Below are 18,291 nucleotides of genomic sequence, written 5' to 3' on the forward strand. Positions count from 1 at the left end.
GCTAACTCTACATGGATATTCCAGGAAATATTTCAGGATTTATTAGAACATGTTAAATCAGATGATGGTTAACCTAGCAGGGTGAACAGCAGCATAAAAACTTTGTTTTGAAAGTTTACACCAGGGCTACAGTGGGACAAATGAAAACAGAACAGCTTGTCTATTGACAAAACAATCTCATAACAAGGTCCATTTAGTAGCTGTTCTGGAGTTCTTGATCGTATCATAAGATATTCCTTAAAAGAAAAGAGTAGTCTGCAGATTTAGTGTTGAATTCCTTCTCCTGCATGGTTTACTGATGAATCATTGTCAGATTCACGATGGACTGTTTATAAAACAAAGAGAAAAATCAATGCAGCAGAACCAGATATATCAGCTTTCATTATTTCACACGTTCTTCTTCCTCATCAGAATCTTGCATCTACATTACCCATAATGCAATCCAACTGCAGACAGTTGGTTTGGAGATTTGGGTGTTATGTACTGGCCTGGAATATAGCCTCAAGGTGGTAACCTCATACTGAGATGAGAAGTGGGTTCCTGAAATCTGTTTGAAAGTGACATCTCCTGAAGCATTTTAGTAGACTTCACACAGCTCCCTCTGGAGACACACAAGGCTTTATACAACTTGTTTCACATATGCAGTACTACTCCCCAACACCTGGAAACACACTTTGATGTGTAAAGTCTGTGAAGTTTAACACATGCAATTGCATTGTTGTCAATGTAGTAAAAAAAAAAAGTGTAGCATAGCTACTTTACTGTTGATAAAAATTATGAATATTAATATTCAGATTTATTAATAACAATTCATCTCTCATTTTTCGGGCCACCACCTAAAGATTTGCTGTTCGCCCAAGGCTTTAGGAACCTTAAGTATAGCTTAATAATTATACAATTATTTCCTAGTGATCAGTTAGTAGTAATTGCTTAATTATCTTAAATTAATCTAATCAATAAGTCAATCTCATATCAAAGGCGTAAATCCTCCATTACAGTGACCTGGAGTTAAACAATACACACACAGTTCCTGTGATTACAGTGAAATTTATTAGAACTAACTAAAGGTTGATATAAATGCGGTTAAATATACATCAAAGAAATAAACGATGACTAAACAGACAGAATGCAAACAATCAGAATGATGTCTATTGTGGAAAAGATTTGAGTCTAAAGAGGCAAGAGAACCAATAAACGCAAGTTATGGCAATACCTCAGTTAAATTTGGCTAGGAGGTTTAGCTAAAGGATTAAGGCTGATGGTCCACCCTTCGGCTGGTTATTTAGTTGAAGAAAACTTGCAGTGATGGCTGTTAACTTTGGCTCGGTTCGTGGGTTTTGATGTCCTTTGGGCTGATGGCGCAACTAACCCACGTGGCTGGCCTCCCGGGCTTCGTTGTCGTGGGGAGGAGTGAGGTTAGTTGATTCGACGGAAATAAAGCTTAAAAAGAAACTTGGCTGTTTCTGAATTAAAAATTGCGTGACTTAAAACGGTCTGATACCTTTACAAACAAACAAAAGAAAATAATTAACTTCCAGACCTCGCGGACATAGGCTGAGTAAGTTACTGTGAGACAAAGAAAACTCACCGGGCCGGACTTCTTAGTACGTTGCTGTCATAAACTGTTCTTAGTTTAAGCATTTGATAAAAGGAGGGAAAACAATTAACCTTCGTAAGGATTAGAATGGTTCGGTTAAACACATATTTCCAGTTTACAGCTGATGAAGAAACTTAACTAAACATTTCCTGGAAAATATTGGCAGTTAACCTTTCTTACTTAGAGAATATATAAGCAAGCTGCACGAACATGGCATCAGATTGTACTCAATAAAATACAGAGTGATACATTAAACCGCGGGAGACGCAGTATAAGTAATACTCCTTTTGTCCTCTGGGGGGACCGCTGGTCCCGTGAGAGGAGGCTGAGACAACTTTGATTATTTCTTTAAAACAATCATTTGCTCAGGAGCTGGGGAAATAAATTATTAAACACGATAATATTTCTGTTACATGTTCTTTAAGAAGAAAATATATAAAAAGGTTTTGAAGCATGGCATTAGTATAACGTAAATTAAAGGAACATCAGTGAGTATTGAGGAAGATTAGAACACTGCAAATTAACTTTATGGATTCTTCTTTTCAACAGCAACAACATGGTAATATAACTACTCAAATTAACGTGGAAAGACCTACTAAGTAACTTAAAGATTTATTTAATTAAAACAAGGTAATAGGCGAGTTTATAAGGAGTCAATATTCATTTGTCCACACAAAGGAATTCGGGGCAGCGTCCTTCGTCTCACAGATGTGAAAGTGAGAGGGCATGTTGAGCCTTATTACATGATGCGCAGTTAAAGCTAGTGACGGCAGCCTGAGTGGTACTAGCCAGTGACAGAGGGCGACATTAGGAAGCAGATGCCAAAACAACGATGAACTAACCTGTTGAGGAATTGATTTGGTGAAAGGTCAAAGTTCAGAGAAATGTAACTTTGTGTGGATTTTGAAGGGAGATTTCCCCAGGTTTGTACAGTACAATGTTACCAAATGTGTGCCTGTGATAGAGGAAGACAGTAGGAAGCAGATGCAATGACAATGGTGAACTAACCTATTGAAGAATTGGTAAAATGTATTATTTATTTGTAAAATATATTTAACAGTCTTTATGTAATCTGTGGCGTTGAAGGAGATTTGAAAGCGTGATTTTTCGAAGTTGGTTCAGTAAAATGTTATCGGGGTGATGTTTACCCATTTACAACAGCTGTTTGAGATAATAATATGCCTAAAAACATGTACATCATTTGAGAAAAACAAGATGGATGCCCAGGAATAAAAATCCTGTAGAACCTACATTCTATTTTGTACTTAATTGTTCTCCAACTGTCATCATTGTGAAACCATAACACAACAAATGTTGAGGATGATGTTCACTCCTGCTACCTAAAAAGAGGCAAAAGTTGTCTGCTGTTACTATTTAAGGTGTAGGGTAGGAATTTTGCATAAACAGCATAATTGAGGTGAGGTGCCTACGCAGAGCCCAAAGGATATTAAAGGAATGTACCCACCCAACCACAGCCTGTTCACCCTGCTGACTTCTGGGAAGTGATAGAAGTTTCTGCTGCCAACATGCCAAGTAAATGAAGAACATTTACTCAGCAAACACAGCGACATCTGTTGGCTTGAAAAACATCTCAGTCCCATAAGACTGGGGCTAAAGCACCACCACACATTGCTGATATTAATAGTTTTAGTCTCATATGCGCTATAAAAGTCCAAGAAGTCTGCGTGTTATTATTAAACCAGTATACTTTTTCTTTTTACCGAAGTGCTGCACTTCAGTAGTGCTAAGTATAGATGTTACTGTGCAAAAAGCCTAGATCATGAATTTGGTGTGGTTTAGTCCCAGTGCCACTGTGGGCTCATGTATTTAAGCTTCATGGTGGATATGTATGTGACATTATCTGAGTCGCAATGTGTTGTGATTGGAGAGTGACTTAATCATTAAACTAGAATATCATTTTTATTACATAAATTCTTGGTATGAGGGAGAAATGTCTTCATACTTACTATGTCTTTCTTGTACATTGCCATATTTTGCTATAATCCTCCTCTACTTATCCCACTATGTGACAATCACAGAGTTTAGCTGTAAAACTTTCAAAAGCGTCAAACTGACTGGAGTGCTTTCCAAAGCACCAGTGACACCTGTGTGTGTGCGCATCAGGCAGAGTTAGCATTTCAACTCACATTTTGTCTTACTGCAAGCTATGATCCATTTTCTGGTTAGACATGTACACATTTACTTCATTATACTGTAAGTCTAAACACTGGATATATTTTCCAGATTAAATGTATATACATTTCCTATAAGCACTGTTTCTGTTGGTCCTGTATAAAAATCAGAATGGCAACATAAAACTTGACATTGTTCCTATAACATTAATTAAACATGGCATATCAGTTCATGTACATTTGACTCTTAATTGCAGTCCTTTTTTTCCAAGACCAGATATCATCCTGAGGGTGGTTTAGGGAGGGTCGTTTTTGGCCAACTGTCACGCATTGTGTCATTAGGTAGGTAGGTAGGTTTACTGTCACAATATCACAAGTTATAGAATGAAATTGAGTTTTGTAACTCCCTTCTGCTACACAGCAGACAATATACATTAATACAGAATCAATTATGAAAAATGGTAAACAGAACTAAACTATCATCAGTGGAGCAGTGCAGAGGATGAATTACAGTTTAAGAGTCTGATAGCTTGGGGGGAAAAGCTGCTCTGCAGTCTGGTGGTGCGGCAGAAGAAATCTTTCTTCCCAGAATGCAGCAGGGTGAACAGGCCGTGGCTGGATGGGTACTGTCCTTTAGTATACTTTGGGCTCTGCATAGGCACCTCACAGATATCACTGATGCTCAGGAGATGGTCCCAATGATCTTCTGAGCAGTTTTAATCACCGGCTGCAGAGCCCTCCGGTCCTGGGCCGTGCACATTTAGACACCACTAAATTACAAGATAGAACTAACTTACCTTGGCCTCAACATTACATACACCTCAACCTGGCTGTGAAAGATCTGAGGGACAAAGCAAGGAGAGCTTTCTCTGCAATAAAAAGAAACCAATATATTCCAATCGAAATCTGGCTTAAAATTTTCCAATTTGTACTAGAACCAATAATTATATATGGCAGTGAAATTTGGGGGCCAAAACTAAATAAAGAATTTTAGAAATGGGACAAAACAATCATAGAATCTTTCCATACTGAGTTCTGTAAGAGCATCCTGCAGGTGCAGAGAAAGACACCAAATAACCTGTGCAGAGCAGAGCTCGGCCAATACCCCCTCCTACTAAAAATACAGAAAAGATCAATTCAGTTTTACAATCACTTAAAATCAGTTAACCCTCAGACTTACCGAATTCAAATTTATATCAGACACACAGAAACTCCCCTATTTACTGGGAGAAATGCCCAAATGTCAAATAATTGCTGCAAAATATGTCTCCTCATGCCATGAAGTGAGGACAACCAGTGGAAACTTAGACTAATAAATAATTGTACTAATTTTCAAATTATTATTATTTAGATTTTTTGATATTTTAGTAACTGTGTTTTTAAATGTCACATTTGATTCTGATTTTTTAGTCTTTTTTTTTATGAACTAATTAATTAATTTTAGTTTTTTCCCCCCATTAATACACCCATACACACACATATGTTTTTATCTATACATTTTATTTTAATTTTTTTATATACTTTTATAATAACACACGTTACTGTGTCATTTACTTCGTTTATTTTAATTTTTAATTTTTTGTTTTGTTTAATATTTATTTTTACGGAATTTTTATATTTTATATATTTGTATTATTATTTTATTTTGTATTAACACACACATCCCACAGAATCCACATTGATCCACCCTACATAATGGAATTGTTGATGTTCAAATTTCTGTTTCTTTCTGTCATTTTAAATTCAGTACACTCGTTTTTTATGGTGGCCCTGAAGTGCAAACCACAACAGCAGTTGCAACATGACTGCAAATCTCCACAACATGACAGCAATTTGCCACAACAACACAGCATTGGTGAGACTGAAACAGAAAGGATAGATACATATTGGACACTGATCCTCGTCCTGATTGGTTGCACATCTCTGTCTGTCATTTTTTTAAAGCATGTGTCTAGTAGCTAATCTACTGCAGTACCTACCCTTTCCGTTTAAGTTTCACCAATTGTGTGGTGTGGTGGCGAATTGTTTAGCAAATGTTTGTTATGTATTCCTTGCTGATATGCGTATACAGATGCTTCTGTATTGATACATCAACAAATGCTGTGACACAGTTTTGAAAAAGAAACACAGGGAATACCCAGATCTAGCTTTAAAACACGGTGAGCTGACATAACTTACAGGGAACAGTTGCTGCTGCTTTTGTTGCTGCTGATACTTCCCTGTGATCTGTGACTACAGATATAACAAACATAGGAGATATATTAGCCGATGAAACAAATATGTGACCATGACAAGATGTAAAGATTGCTGACAGTATTTGGCACTGGCTCACTGTGACTGACCTGCTGTAGTGCTGCAGCCGCTGCCAAGGCTGACTGCTATGAGAAAATAAGCTCACGCTCACAGAGACTGCTGCACACCGAGAGCTGCAGGTAGAGGAAATAAGATACCAGGTTCAAAAAGTGTGGGAAATCATCTGCGAAGGAAACAGTACTGGGAGAAAGGACTAGGTTAGCCAAGGCAGGGGTAAGAGTGAGACAAATCTATAGACAGGTGTGTGTGTGTGTGTGTGTGTGTGTGTGTGTAGGCAATATTTTGATAATGATTTTATATATTGCATTGTGAATCTGAGATATATTTGAATTTTGATTGACTATATATCATAGATGTGTGTGTGTGTGTGTGTGTGTTCATTCTGTTGTCCCATAATAACCATGACAGAGTAGCATTTACCTTTCACATTAACCTTTCATACATTTTTCTGAAATCTAATAGGGCCATTTCTCCTTCACTTTGTAGTTTGATGTCAGGAATATTATTTATTTTACACTGACATTTTTATATGTATTTCCAGTTATTGAGTTTATATAGTAGGTTTACTGTTGTTAACACCACTTTTGCTGTTAAAATGTAAATCTATTCCAATACTGTTCTAAATTTAATGATAATTTTAAAAAGGGGCTGATAAGTAGGCTATAAGCCGGTGGAATAACAAGTATCAGTATGCCTGTTTTACCAGTGTTGTTATAATTATTTTAAAGAGGTGGTATTATGCTTTTTGGCTTTTCCCCTCCCCTTTATTGAGTTATATCTCTTTTTTGTGCATGTAACAGGTTTGCTGGGTGAAAAAGCCCAAAGTCCAGCCAATCTCCCACAGAAAGCTTGTTTGTAGTCCAGCCCTTCACTTCCTGTACTTGTGACCTCACAATGAAAACGCGTCATAAAGCTTGCCAAGCAGCTAGCGGGGTCAGGCACGCCCTCAAACCAAGCTAGTCTGAGCAGAGGCCCTTTGGCTCGACTCGCCTTTGTTTGGTTTTCCATTGTAGAAATGTTGTACCTGTACCTGCTTCCAGGTACTTTTTTTCGTATCACCTTCGTGGAGGTTCCAAGCGAGGTGAGGGAAACTAAAATGTAACGTGAAAACACGACAGAATGCTGATTGGTCAGAGAGAATATTCACTATTCACTGCATCATCATTGCTACACCAGACAGAGGCCAGCAACAGAAAGGTTTATATTTTACAGTTTTCGTATGGAATTTCATCACTAAAAGTTTTGAGGTGAGAAATCAGCTGTGTAGATTTCCAAAATTGACAGTTTTACGAGAAGTGATGGCGGAACAAAAATGTGCTTGAATATTTTCGGAGTTGAGGAGCTCCGCAAGTGGCTGCGGGGGAAACCTGCTGTGACCCGCGGGAGGAGCGTGTGAGGCCGACCAGCCGCCCGCTCACAGAGCCCTCTGCTCCCGCCGTCACACAGACCGCTGCAGCAACAACGGCAGAGGAAAACACAACTGGAAGGTTTTCATACCGCTTATCTGTCTTTACATTCTGAACGTTTTAACTTAAAAAAGAGAAAGCTGTGTGGATCGCTGGTGTGTGTGTCGCATTGAACATTACGTTTGTGTGTGACGTCGCTATGATGACAAGCTACGCACTATCTCTGGGTACTATCTACAATGGAAAACGGAGCAGGGCCGAGTAGAGTCGAGTCTATCAATTTGCGCTATGGTAGCATTTTTCAGCAAGGCAGCATAGATCGTCAGAACACCGGCAACAGTTCAACATTTAGTCCGAAAAGACGATGCAACTCCGACTCTGTTTGGGCCTGGAAATTCACAATCACAACCTGTAAGTATGCTTTATTGGTTGTGAATTATATTTAAAATAAACACGGCAAAGTAACTTCACAGACTGTGGAAGTGTGGAGTTGTTGTAAACGTTGGCTAACACAGCTAAAGTTATAGCTATAATGCTAACGTTACACCCGATGTGAAAGCTACTGAGCAAACATTCAAAATGTTTGGCCAATTTTTATGTAAAATAGAGTTGAAATATGATGATTTTTGTAGTGGTTTATGGTAAGATGTGGAACAATGATGTTGTGTGGTTGTAGACTTGTGAGTAACTTCTGCCATCTGCTAGGTTACGGTCGCAGTCTGAAGCGGCTTTGATTTGGATCACACTACCTTGTTTCTTACGACCCGCCCTTCTCTGCTTCTGATTGGCTAGTAGTCCTTACCTGGGAACTGCGAATGTGCAACTCCCAACAAGATTTTGTACAAGAGCGGCGCGTACAACACGCAGGGTGAAAAGAGGAGCTGCAGCAATGTGCAGTATGAGAAAAATATGGTGTTTTTTGAAAATTAAACCACGTAAACCTGTTCTGGTACAACCTTTAAATAATATTTTGAACCTGAAAATGAGTATAATACCACCTCTTTAAGGCACACTACGTTTTTTATTAGGCTCCTGTAATAATCCTAGTTCAAGTGAAAAAATTTTAGTCAAATCATATTAAAAAAAGGACCAGACCTCTCGATGCCCGTGAAACTTTTCTCCCTCAAACAGCAAAAACGAAGTGAGCAGAGCACCTTTGTTTATCTGTGTGTCGATGCAACATTAGCTGTCGGTGCAGTGTTAGCCAGCAATATACTGCTGTGCTGCTCTCTTTGCTCTTTCTTGTAAAATACATCCAACAACCCACAACAAGCACATTACTCTGCAGTAGGTAAGTTTAAATAAGAAAAATAGGATGAATTCTTGGGATTTTAAAGATGTACATCCTGTGGGTCTGCACTGAGTTCTGGCTAATTTTAAATGACATGCGCATTGTTGTGTTGCATAATCCACACAGAAGAGTAGCTAGCTATTGAAGTGACAGCAAATGTTACAATCTCTTATGGTGCTCCAACACCGATTTGGTCTGGTAGGCTGATCTATCACTGTCTTAGCCTTGCTATTATAACTCATATTCTTTATAGAATACTGTGCAGTGCATTCCGCAGTAGCTGGTCGTTTTAAAGCTTCATTTCTTTAATTTGCAACTGACATTATGCTACTTTGATTGTGATGGGAGGGCCTGGCCAACTCTTCACGCTCCTGACTGTAATCACACATTTTGTTACATCTTGGGAGGGGTTGCTCATCTGAACTAACACACCAAAGTAAATAAAGAACATCTCAAAAATCACATCTTGTGCAAGTATGACAGATAACAGGAAAATGGAAGCCTCACTGTTTCTGCTCCACAGTCCATTATAAACCACATAATACATGAAGTTTACAAAAGCATTGTCAGGTGAGGACCAAGGCTCCTCTCCACTTTGTTCAATTAGATAAGCAATCTACAAATCTTACCAAAATGTCTTTTTAAAGTTTTTGAAATACAATAGAAACACAGAGTAGTACTAATAGCATTTTCATTTTAGCTTGTGGCAAAATGGTGCAATGTTTTTAATAGGTATTTAGCCTGTTAATTATCAAACACATTTGTGAAGCAATAGCCTACAAACAAATTAGTTTTTTAATGCAAACTCTGAAAGTATAAGCATTATTGGTCACTTGATAGGCACACTGTCTTGTTATCATAACGCGTTAGCAGTAAAAATAAATATGCTAAGTGTTTTCAACCAGGGCAGTAAAATGTGAAGTTTAGCGGGCTGATCTGAACTTCCATGCTGTGCAGTTTTATTGCCAATAATATTCATCAGTTGTTTGTCGTAGCAAACACACACAGCGCTGGAGAATAACTACATGAAATTACAATCCAACTACATATCTTTTCTACCAGGGCAGTACATTTTTAGCTGGCTTTCATGCTTGAAGTTACCATTTTATTGCCACTAATATGATCAGCTGATTGTCTCATAAATGTAAGCTGAGCTTTTTCTGTCCACGTATCAAAATCAAGACACAACTCTGGAGAATAGATATGAAATTAATCCAACTGTATATTTTACACCACTGACAAGGGAAACACATTCTAGCTAAAGCTATCAAACAACAGTTTTCATTTGCGTTGCGAAAGTTGGACTAACTTCATTACCTGTCCAGTAGAAAACAGGCAACTTCAGCACGACTTTGAACACATTTGTCCTGAATCAGAGCCTTCCATCTGGGAAAATCTACACCGATTTTTATATCCTTCATTTCTGCCGTCATCTGTCTGTATCTGTCCTGACTTCGTCTGGCTTCATCTTGTTTTCACTTTTTTGACGAAGATTCACACGTGTGTTCCTCCAAATTCTGCATCTCTTCTTACTTCTAATAAACCAGATGACTACTCACACTGTTTATTATTATTATTATTATTATTATTATTTTCTCTTTTTCTTCTTCTTTGTACACATTCAAGATAGTGACAGGCGTCTACACTGCCGGAATTATACAACAACAACAACAACGTAGTGACGAAACATGCTCTGTAGTGCAGTTTGTCCGTTCTCAGCTACTGTAGAAACATGGAAACACAACATGGCAATGTCCATGTAAGAGGACCCTCAGTAATGTAGATAGAAATGTCTCATTCTAAGATAATAGAAACATAACGGTTCCTTATGTAAGGTCTTTGTACACTACTGAAAACATAGCTCATATATTGATCTTATATTGCATTTCTGTCAATAAATCCTCAGAGATATTACACACTGAACCTTTAAAGGTATGATGCGTAAGAACGGAGACTACTCTCCCCTGTCGAAATCATACTGCAAAAAACTAGGGGGCAGCATCACATATCAGGTCGTAACTTCTGCTAGTTAGCTCAATTAGCTGTGCAGCTAACTTAGCGGTCACATTAGATGACTGAGTCTGGAATAGGCACCAGAACCAGAGCTGGGTGAGTGGGCAATGGAACCTCCCAGTTAACATGGCCGGACCAGGACCAAACACAGCCTCTGAGAATGACGGAGGCCAGTTTGACAACAGGGAACACGGTACCGAGGTTTGGCGGCTCTGACCAGTGCTCTGACTTGAGAGTGAGGTTGGGCACCAATAACAACAGCAGCAACAGCGTGTAGAGCCAGAAATTTTCACATCTAATTCTGACTAACTAAATGTAAATGAAGGGTTAGGGTTAAGCCTTCTGTTTGATAAGGAAAATAGGTATAAGAATATTTATTATAAAAATTTTTTTGGTTTGACTGTTTATTTGCCTGAGCTGTACTATTGGACTATCACTTCTTGAGTTACCAAAGTGGTAAAAGACAGGACGGGACAATAGTCCTGACCTCAACCCCATCCAACACCTTTGGGAACTGGAACTCTGACTTGGAGCCAGACCTGATCACCCAACATCAGCGCTGGACCTCACTGATGCTCTTGTGGCTGAATGGGAGCAAATCACACATTCTGGTGAAAGGAGTGAAACCAGAAGAAACCAGGCTGTTCTAGCCGCTGATAAATGAACCTGGTTTTAAAAATGACATTTGAATTCAATGTCCACGTGTCCATATACCTTTGGCCATGAGTATATTTCAGTCAAGCTGCAAAATACTGTAAAATGTAAAATAACCAAATGTGACAAAGTTGAAGTTACCTTCCAAAGGATCTCTGAACTTATATTTGTGTGTGAGTATGTGTGTTGTATAAGTGTGTTCTTCTGCCTCTAAAAATGTTTCTGCTCCTTTATCAGCCCAGCTCGCTCTCCAATCTTAGTGATTGTGATACTGAACAGACAGTTTGCATGTCTCTCGCCCGTCAGAGGCCTGATTGGGCGACATAAGAACATGTTCATGTACACATGTTACACCCAAACAGAAAAGTGTCAAAGTACATTTCCCCATCTTTAAGTGTTTGAAGTAAAACTATAAACTGGGTCAGTTGCAGCAGGTGAATTGTGTCAGTAAAAATATAACAAGTATATATGCAGCAGCTTCACAGAACATCAAATGTGTTCGAGCTGTTTGGTAGGATTACTGATATGTTACCGATGATGACAGTGTACAGTTGAGTATCTTTCCGTGTCCCTGTCAGTCAGGGCTTCAGTCTAGAAAGAGGCGTTGAGGAGATAAAAGCAGGAAGTGTGTGTAGAGGGGATGAGCAGAGAAGACATTGGAGCTCAACAGAAGTGGAAGAGTAGGCATAACCTGGACCTGCCTGACGGACACACTCGCTGGACAAAAGACTGTGGCCCTTTGTTAGTGGACATGACTGTTTGTAGCACTTCATTGCTTGGTCTGCTAACAGGTGTCTGATGTGTTTCACTATGAATGTTTCCTCACTGCTGCTGCCTGGCTTCCTGCTGTTCTTAGTTTTCGGTATGTGTGAACGACCGGTGGGAGCAAAGAACCAAGATCCGTTTTCACGTGAGGACCACGGCACTCGCCTCCGAGGCCTCTGGAAGCTGCTCATGAGGGACTCGCTGCTGAAAGGAAAAGGTTAGTGAACATGTGGGAAACTTTTCTCATCCCTCCACAAGATATTCCCTCATCTATATATCATTCTGATGATACAGGAATGATGATAAAGGATGATCTATACCATCCTTCATTCAAATGGGACCTAATATACTTTTGCTTATTTTTTGTCATATATAATGTTAAATGTTGGATGTTCATACTTAACAAATGTTCAAATAATGAGGTAAACTTCTAAAAGTGAGCAAAAAACTCAGGCTTCAGCCTGCTCTGAATATTTATTAATACTTTTGCAGAGATGTCTTTATATGGACATCTGCAATGCAAAACATGTTTTCATTATAAAGTAGGCAATATAACAACCATTAGGGCCTGAGCACAAAGCATGCGAGGATCCTATTGGAATTCAAGGCATTATTATTTTTAGGGCCCAAGCACGAATCATGCAAGGTCACTATTGAAACTGAAACACTATTGAAACATTTTTAGGAACTGTGCGAGGTCCCAATCGAAACTGAAGGAATTGTTTTTCTTTTTTAGCGCGAAAGTGCCAGTGCACTGGTTTTTGTGAGATTTTGCTCAACAGAATGTGAAGCATTTTACGCTTCTTGCGTCATTTTCAATTTTTAAATAGATATTTGAGGCCTTTAAGATGCTCAAAGAGCCACGAAACTTAGCAGCCAAACTTGAACTTATAATGTTTCGATTTGATGTCATTTTTAAGACTGAGGGTTGCACGTTGGCATGATTTCATGCGATTAATTGTGCACTTTTAATGATTGCACACTTTTAATTAAAATGTACTGCTATATACACAAAAGTGCAATAACGTGGTTTGCAAACACTTAAATGTAAATTTCCAGAGCCACTATCATAACATCATAACAGGCACCTTCTGAGCAACAGGTTAACAGATATAAATCTGTTTTCTTGTTTTTTTTCTGAGAAGGTATCAGCAGAAACATTTTTCTTTTATCAGGGAGCAGCAGAAATAGTCAGTAGCAAGTGAGGTGAAGTGGTTGCCTCACGCACATGCCCGCCGAAGTTGAATTATCTTGAACTTTTTGTACACAACGCACAGCACAAATCATTGGAAGAGAGACTGATCCTCGCTGTTTGGGAGTTTCCAGAATCTATTACTGTTTACTAAATAGGACATCAACAGGACGGAATTCACGTAGCAGAGCATCCCTGCAAAACTAGATGAAGGCCTGTCAGGTAAAGTTATGTGCCTATAATTTTAACTTAAGTTAAATAGGTTACAGCTGTGTAACGCAGAGAAGCCGTTGCCGTGGTCACTGTCCATAGAGCGCCTGCCGTTTACTTGCAGAGTGCTTAGCTGTTCACTTGAGGAGCACAGAGCAACCCCGCGACTATGTTGTGTTTTTAAGAACGTTCCTAAGACATCTTCCCCAATACTGATCAGCATGCAGTGTGTAGCTATCCACTTCACTGTGGCATTTGATCACTTGTCTTGCTTTTGTTTATCTACTTCTCCCACACGCTGCATCCAGCGTCTGTCGAAGCCTCCCTCTGCTGCTTGTTTGGGTGGGTGATTTTCAGGCTGGTTCACCCATGGTTTGACCGGATGTGTATTCAGAGCCAGTGAGCAACGGACATTCAAAATAATAATAATAATAAAAACTGCTTTAACGTGCAATAAAATAATTGTCGGCGTTAATTAATTAATGCATTAACACGATAATAACGTTTTAACGTGCCCAGCCCTATTTTCTGTTTATTTATACTTAACTCATTTACACTGAACAAAACACGTTTATACTGGCCAAAACACAAGACTACTAGTTAAACTGTGTAATCTATTCCAAACAACCAATCATCTCTTTGTAATGCAGATTCTAGTCCTCATCCAATCAGAGAAGGAGTGAATCAGATGCTGCTCTACTGTCGTGTTGGGATTGGCTACCATCTCCAGATTCTGCCAAGCGGCGCTGTGGGAGGTGTCCACAAACCCACACAGTACTGTGAGTTCAGTTAACACTTATGACCATGTGTTAAATTTCATAAGCCTGCATTGTTTACATTCTGTATATTCATTGTTTGGCAGTATTCTTGTTTTGTTTTGGTTTTAGTTTTAGAAAATTGAAGTGATAGAGTGACATTCTTGGATATATCTGTGATGTGTCCAAGAATGTATCAGATGTATGTATGTATGCAAAACCTGTATGCATTGCTTCACACTGCATTTCTCCATCTCCTCAAGGTTGGCTGAAGGTGTTTGCTATGGACCACGGAGTAGTTGGAATCAGAGGAGTCAAGAGTGGCTTGTACCTCTGTATGAGCGGAGAAGGACTAGCATATGGAGTGGTATGTAGCCCTCTGCACAGCTCACACCAGTTAAGGCCCATTTATACTCAAATATATTAATTCACCGTGTTACAGCCACTATTTTGGCTGCTAGTAAATGTTACTTTAAAGCGCAGGGTACTTCCGGTCGGCTCGGAGGCATTGCGAGGCTACCCAGCCAACCAATCAGAGCTTACGGTCCGTGTCCACTCGACGTGTAGTTACATTTTGAAGGAAGTGCACGTCAGGCGACGGCGTAGCCTCTGCGTAGCCCTGTAGCCTTTGCCGTCACCTACGCCATCGATTTGACGCAGAAGTATAAATTGCACTTTATACAGCATGCTTAGAATATCTTACATGTGTGTTGAGAGAGAAAGAGTGCACTTTATCAGACCGGGGTCAAGAAAAACCAACAAGATAAGAGACTTTCCTCAAGTACAGGGCTGCATAAAGGAACCAAAACACAATAACGACAATCTTCCGAACTGTCTTTTCCAGGAGCAGTTTTCTGACGACTGCCTGTTGAAGGAGAACCTGGAGGAAAATCACTACACCACCTACTCCTCTCTGGCTCACCCAGGCATCTATCTGGCTCTTTCCCAAAAGGGAGAACTCAAGAAGGGCAACAGTGTGGGCCGGCACCAGTCCTGCACCCACTTTCTACCTCGGAAAACAATGTGATCAGCTTTTTCAGAATTGGAGCCAAATTAGGAATATGGTGGCTCACGATGCATCTCCAGCTTGTGAGAAAAGCAAAGACTAGAAATTGGCCCCCACATAGCAACTGGTCCTACTGCCACATGGAAAAACAAACTCACCCAGGACCGTGTCCACAAGACAAACTGTTGGTATGTGCTAAGTGTAAGTAAGGACAGTGAACTTAAACACGACGTCACACTCATCCACTCATCCTGCAACTACCTAACTTAAACATCCTGACACAGTCTGAGGATCATGCAACAAACTACGGCTGCTTGTGGTGATCGATAATGCATATGGTTTACCACCATGGGACAAAATACTGTTCAAAGTACAATTTTTTATTCTTTTTAATTTTCAAGATTGTATGGGAAATACAGAAACAATTCAAAATAGCTTTTAGTCTTTAAAGCTTTATTGGCAATGGATCTAATGTGACACCATGACATCAAATATGTCAGAGCTGTGGTTACCGCTTGTTCTGCTTACAGCTTATGAATTGACTTTCAGTGACGAGGAGTCTCCACAAAGTCACCTACATGAAACTCTGTGAAACTGGCCACAGTTAAGAGTTGTGTTCCAAATAAGTAGTGTGAATGATACAGAATTCTCTGTATATTAGAAATATTGATGGATGACTAGATGAAACAGAGTTGAATGTTCACACAAAACTGGGTTTGACTATAGTGAAAAGCAAATGCCTTTTAAAATGTAAAAGCACTCATTCACAGTTTCTGTACCTTATTAATGTTTTATTTAATTTGTGTATTTTGTTTTAGAGTGCATTTCAGTGTTAAATAAAAAAAAAATATATACATATATATTTGGAAATCAATTTGTGTGAAGTAGTCTGTTGCCAGGTGATTGGATCTTTAGATAACCAAACTTTTTCCACAAATTCAGAATCGGGAAACAAACAGACTGAAGGTTAGCGGACAAGCTAGCCTGCCAAAACAGCTATCAGCAGTTTGACCTTAGTCAGGCTAACCTGGCAGTTACTATTAGAGACTGATCTGCTTCCTGCTTTCCTACACTTTTTTTCATTAGAAAAAGCTTTGTTAGAGAAAGTTGCTCTTTGGCCCCCTCCACTGATATCTCAATCAGTTAGTGTTTTTGCTGCTTAAAGGCTTGTCTGGCTCCTAGAAATGTTTGAAAAACTGAAAAAAAAAAATACATTTTTGATCATCTGAAAACTGAAAAAAAATTATTTCAGTATTTAGGCTGACCAATAATTTGGCATATCTATGTATGACTTAAATACATTAAGGCATAAAGTAAGTTGATCTTCACGGACAATTTCTTTACTTACACTTAGTGGTGTCTTGTATGCAGCTAGGTTTGGTTTTATTTGTCCAGGTTAGGTCTGAGATTTCTATCTTGTCCCCAGTGCAGTCAAGGTGAATAGAATTCCATTTGTGATTCTCACAGCATTAAATATCTTTCAACAGCAACAGAAACAAAGTCACTGTGGATACTCCACAGACCTCACTCAGAACAGTTTTCAAAAACTACTATTGAGCTTTTCAAATGGAGGTTTCCACTGCTTTAAACCAACACAGCTGACATTCCATTCTCCTGTATATATTGGGATAGCAGGAGCAAATATCTCAAAACCATGTCACATTAAACCCAAACTATCTGCGCGGCTGGGGGTGACATTTTGAAAAGATGTTTGACTCATGCTATAGTATTTGAAGAAAGCAGCTGGACAGTGAAGCCACTGGACGGTGTCCAGGCAGTGACCAGCAGCTTCCCTCCTCCTCCACCTGTCTCTGAGTTGGGGACTTGCAAGTAATCCTATCCACAAAGTGGGAGGTGCAGGGTCACCTGATCCCCCTCTGAGTGGCAGCACTCACTTGCTCAGGTGTCTCTTTGTACCAAAGTGTAGCCACAGCAGGAGCCATTAAGACAGAGAGAGAGGGGGAAGAAAAAGGGGGAAAAGAGGAAGGAGACAAAAAGGGAGAGAGGAAAAGGGAGTTGGGGGCATATGGTATAAGACAAATTGCAGCTGAGTGTGGACAATGGCATGATGACGAAAAGCTTCGTAGAGATCAGTACGTTGGACATAACTTGGTCAAACCCAGGAATAGCACTCATCCAATTTTTTCTTTCTTTTTCCCTTTTTGTTATCATTTCTTCTTCCCTTTCTTCCATTTGATCTCTTTTCTCTATTGATGTCATCTTAACACTTAACACTTATTCCAGTGTTTACCATCTCTTTTTTGCAGGTCCTGCTGCCAGCACTGCTGCTCTCCCAACAGTAAGTGGACAAAAGGTAGTCAATGAAATTAGTGCTGAAACAAATACAGTAGTTGTAAACAGAACATCTGTCTTTAAATAGGTAGATGGATAAACCCTCCAGGAGGACCCTGTTTCCTTTCAGTTTCAACGCTTGTTTTGGATGTAGTTAAATTTGGTTATTTTCTCATTCGTGTCAGAGCCATTTTGGTCCAACTTTGTCCCCTGGGACCCAAAGTCCTCCAAACAGATATTAAAGACAAAATATGAAGACAAAATATTATTTTGTCTTTCTTTATCTGTACAAAATATGTCAAATAATTGATAAAGTCTTGATGTTTAACCTCTGGGAATGCCATGCATTCAGAAGCAAGCGTTTAGCATTGTATAAAGGAATTTTCATCTGGTTTTCCACCAAACTTCTGCATCATTGCATAGTGCACTGCAATGTGATAATTTAATTTGCACTATTGAAGCCTCCAGTAAGGACAAGAGCGAGGCAGTGATCATGCAGAACCCTTCAACCTCGTCCTTATCACTAGCTTAACCCATATACAGCAATTTATAAGATTTAGACATGTGAGATGAAAGTATGGCCTTACAGTCATACCTTAAGTTCTGCCCAAACATCTCTTTTGGCAGTATGTTTGGTCCCAAATACATCTCAGACTACATCTCTC

The 18,291-nt window shown here is 39.3% G+C and overlaps 2 protein-coding genes across 2 annotated transcripts in view; both read left to right on the top strand.

Annotated features, from left to right (window-relative positions):
- Positions 1 to 12,019: 12,019 nt before the first annotated feature.
- Positions 12,020 to 16,101, top strand: fgf9 (fibroblast growth factor 9). The gene is made up of 4 exons (XM_038719732.1): positions 12,020 to 12,388; positions 14,224 to 14,352; positions 14,592 to 14,695; positions 15,173 to 16,101. The coding sequence occupies exons 1-4, from the start codon at positions 12,205 to 12,207 to the stop codon at positions 15,353 to 15,355; spliced, it is 600 nt and encodes a 199-aa protein (XP_038575660.1). The 5' UTR covers positions 12,020 to 12,204; the 3' UTR covers positions 15,356 to 16,101.
- A 1,301-nt stretch (positions 16,102 to 17,402) lies between these two features.
- The window catches only part of tmprss3a (transmembrane serine protease 3a), a 34,646-nt gene continuing 33,757 nt past the window's right edge, over positions 17,403 to 18,291 (top strand). Inside the window, exons 1-2 of the mRNA XM_038719821.1 lie at positions 17,403 to 17,427; positions 17,602 to 17,633. Coding sequence (XP_038575749.1) covers positions 17,403 to 17,427; positions 17,602 to 17,633 — 57 coding nt within the window. The remainder of the gene's footprint in view (positions 17,428 to 17,601; positions 17,634 to 18,291) is intronic.

Source organism: Micropterus salmoides, unplaced genomic scaffold (genome assembly GCF_014851395.1).
Source record: "Micropterus salmoides isolate LMB-PRFRI ecotype aquatic unplaced genomic scaffold, ASM1485139v1 Ms_hic_scaffold_15, whole genome shotgun sequence".
Classification (NCBI taxonomy): Eukaryota; Metazoa; Chordata; class Actinopteri; order Centrarchiformes; family Centrarchidae; genus Micropterus; species Micropterus salmoides.

Bases quoted from the DNA above. Each gene is read 5' to 3' on its own strand.
- fgf9 (XM_038719732.1), top strand. From the start codon at position 12,205: ATGTGTTTCACTATGAATGTTTCCTCACTGCTGCTGCCTGGCTTCCTG. The intron at 12,389-14,223 runs GTTAGTGAACAT...TTTGTAATGCAG, and splicing joins CTCGCTGCTGAAAGGAAAAG to ATTCTAGTCCTCATCCAATC. The intron at 14,696-15,172 runs GTATGTAGCCCT...TGTCTTTTCCAG, and splicing joins AAGGACTAGCATATGGAGTG to GAGCAGTTTTCTGACGACTG.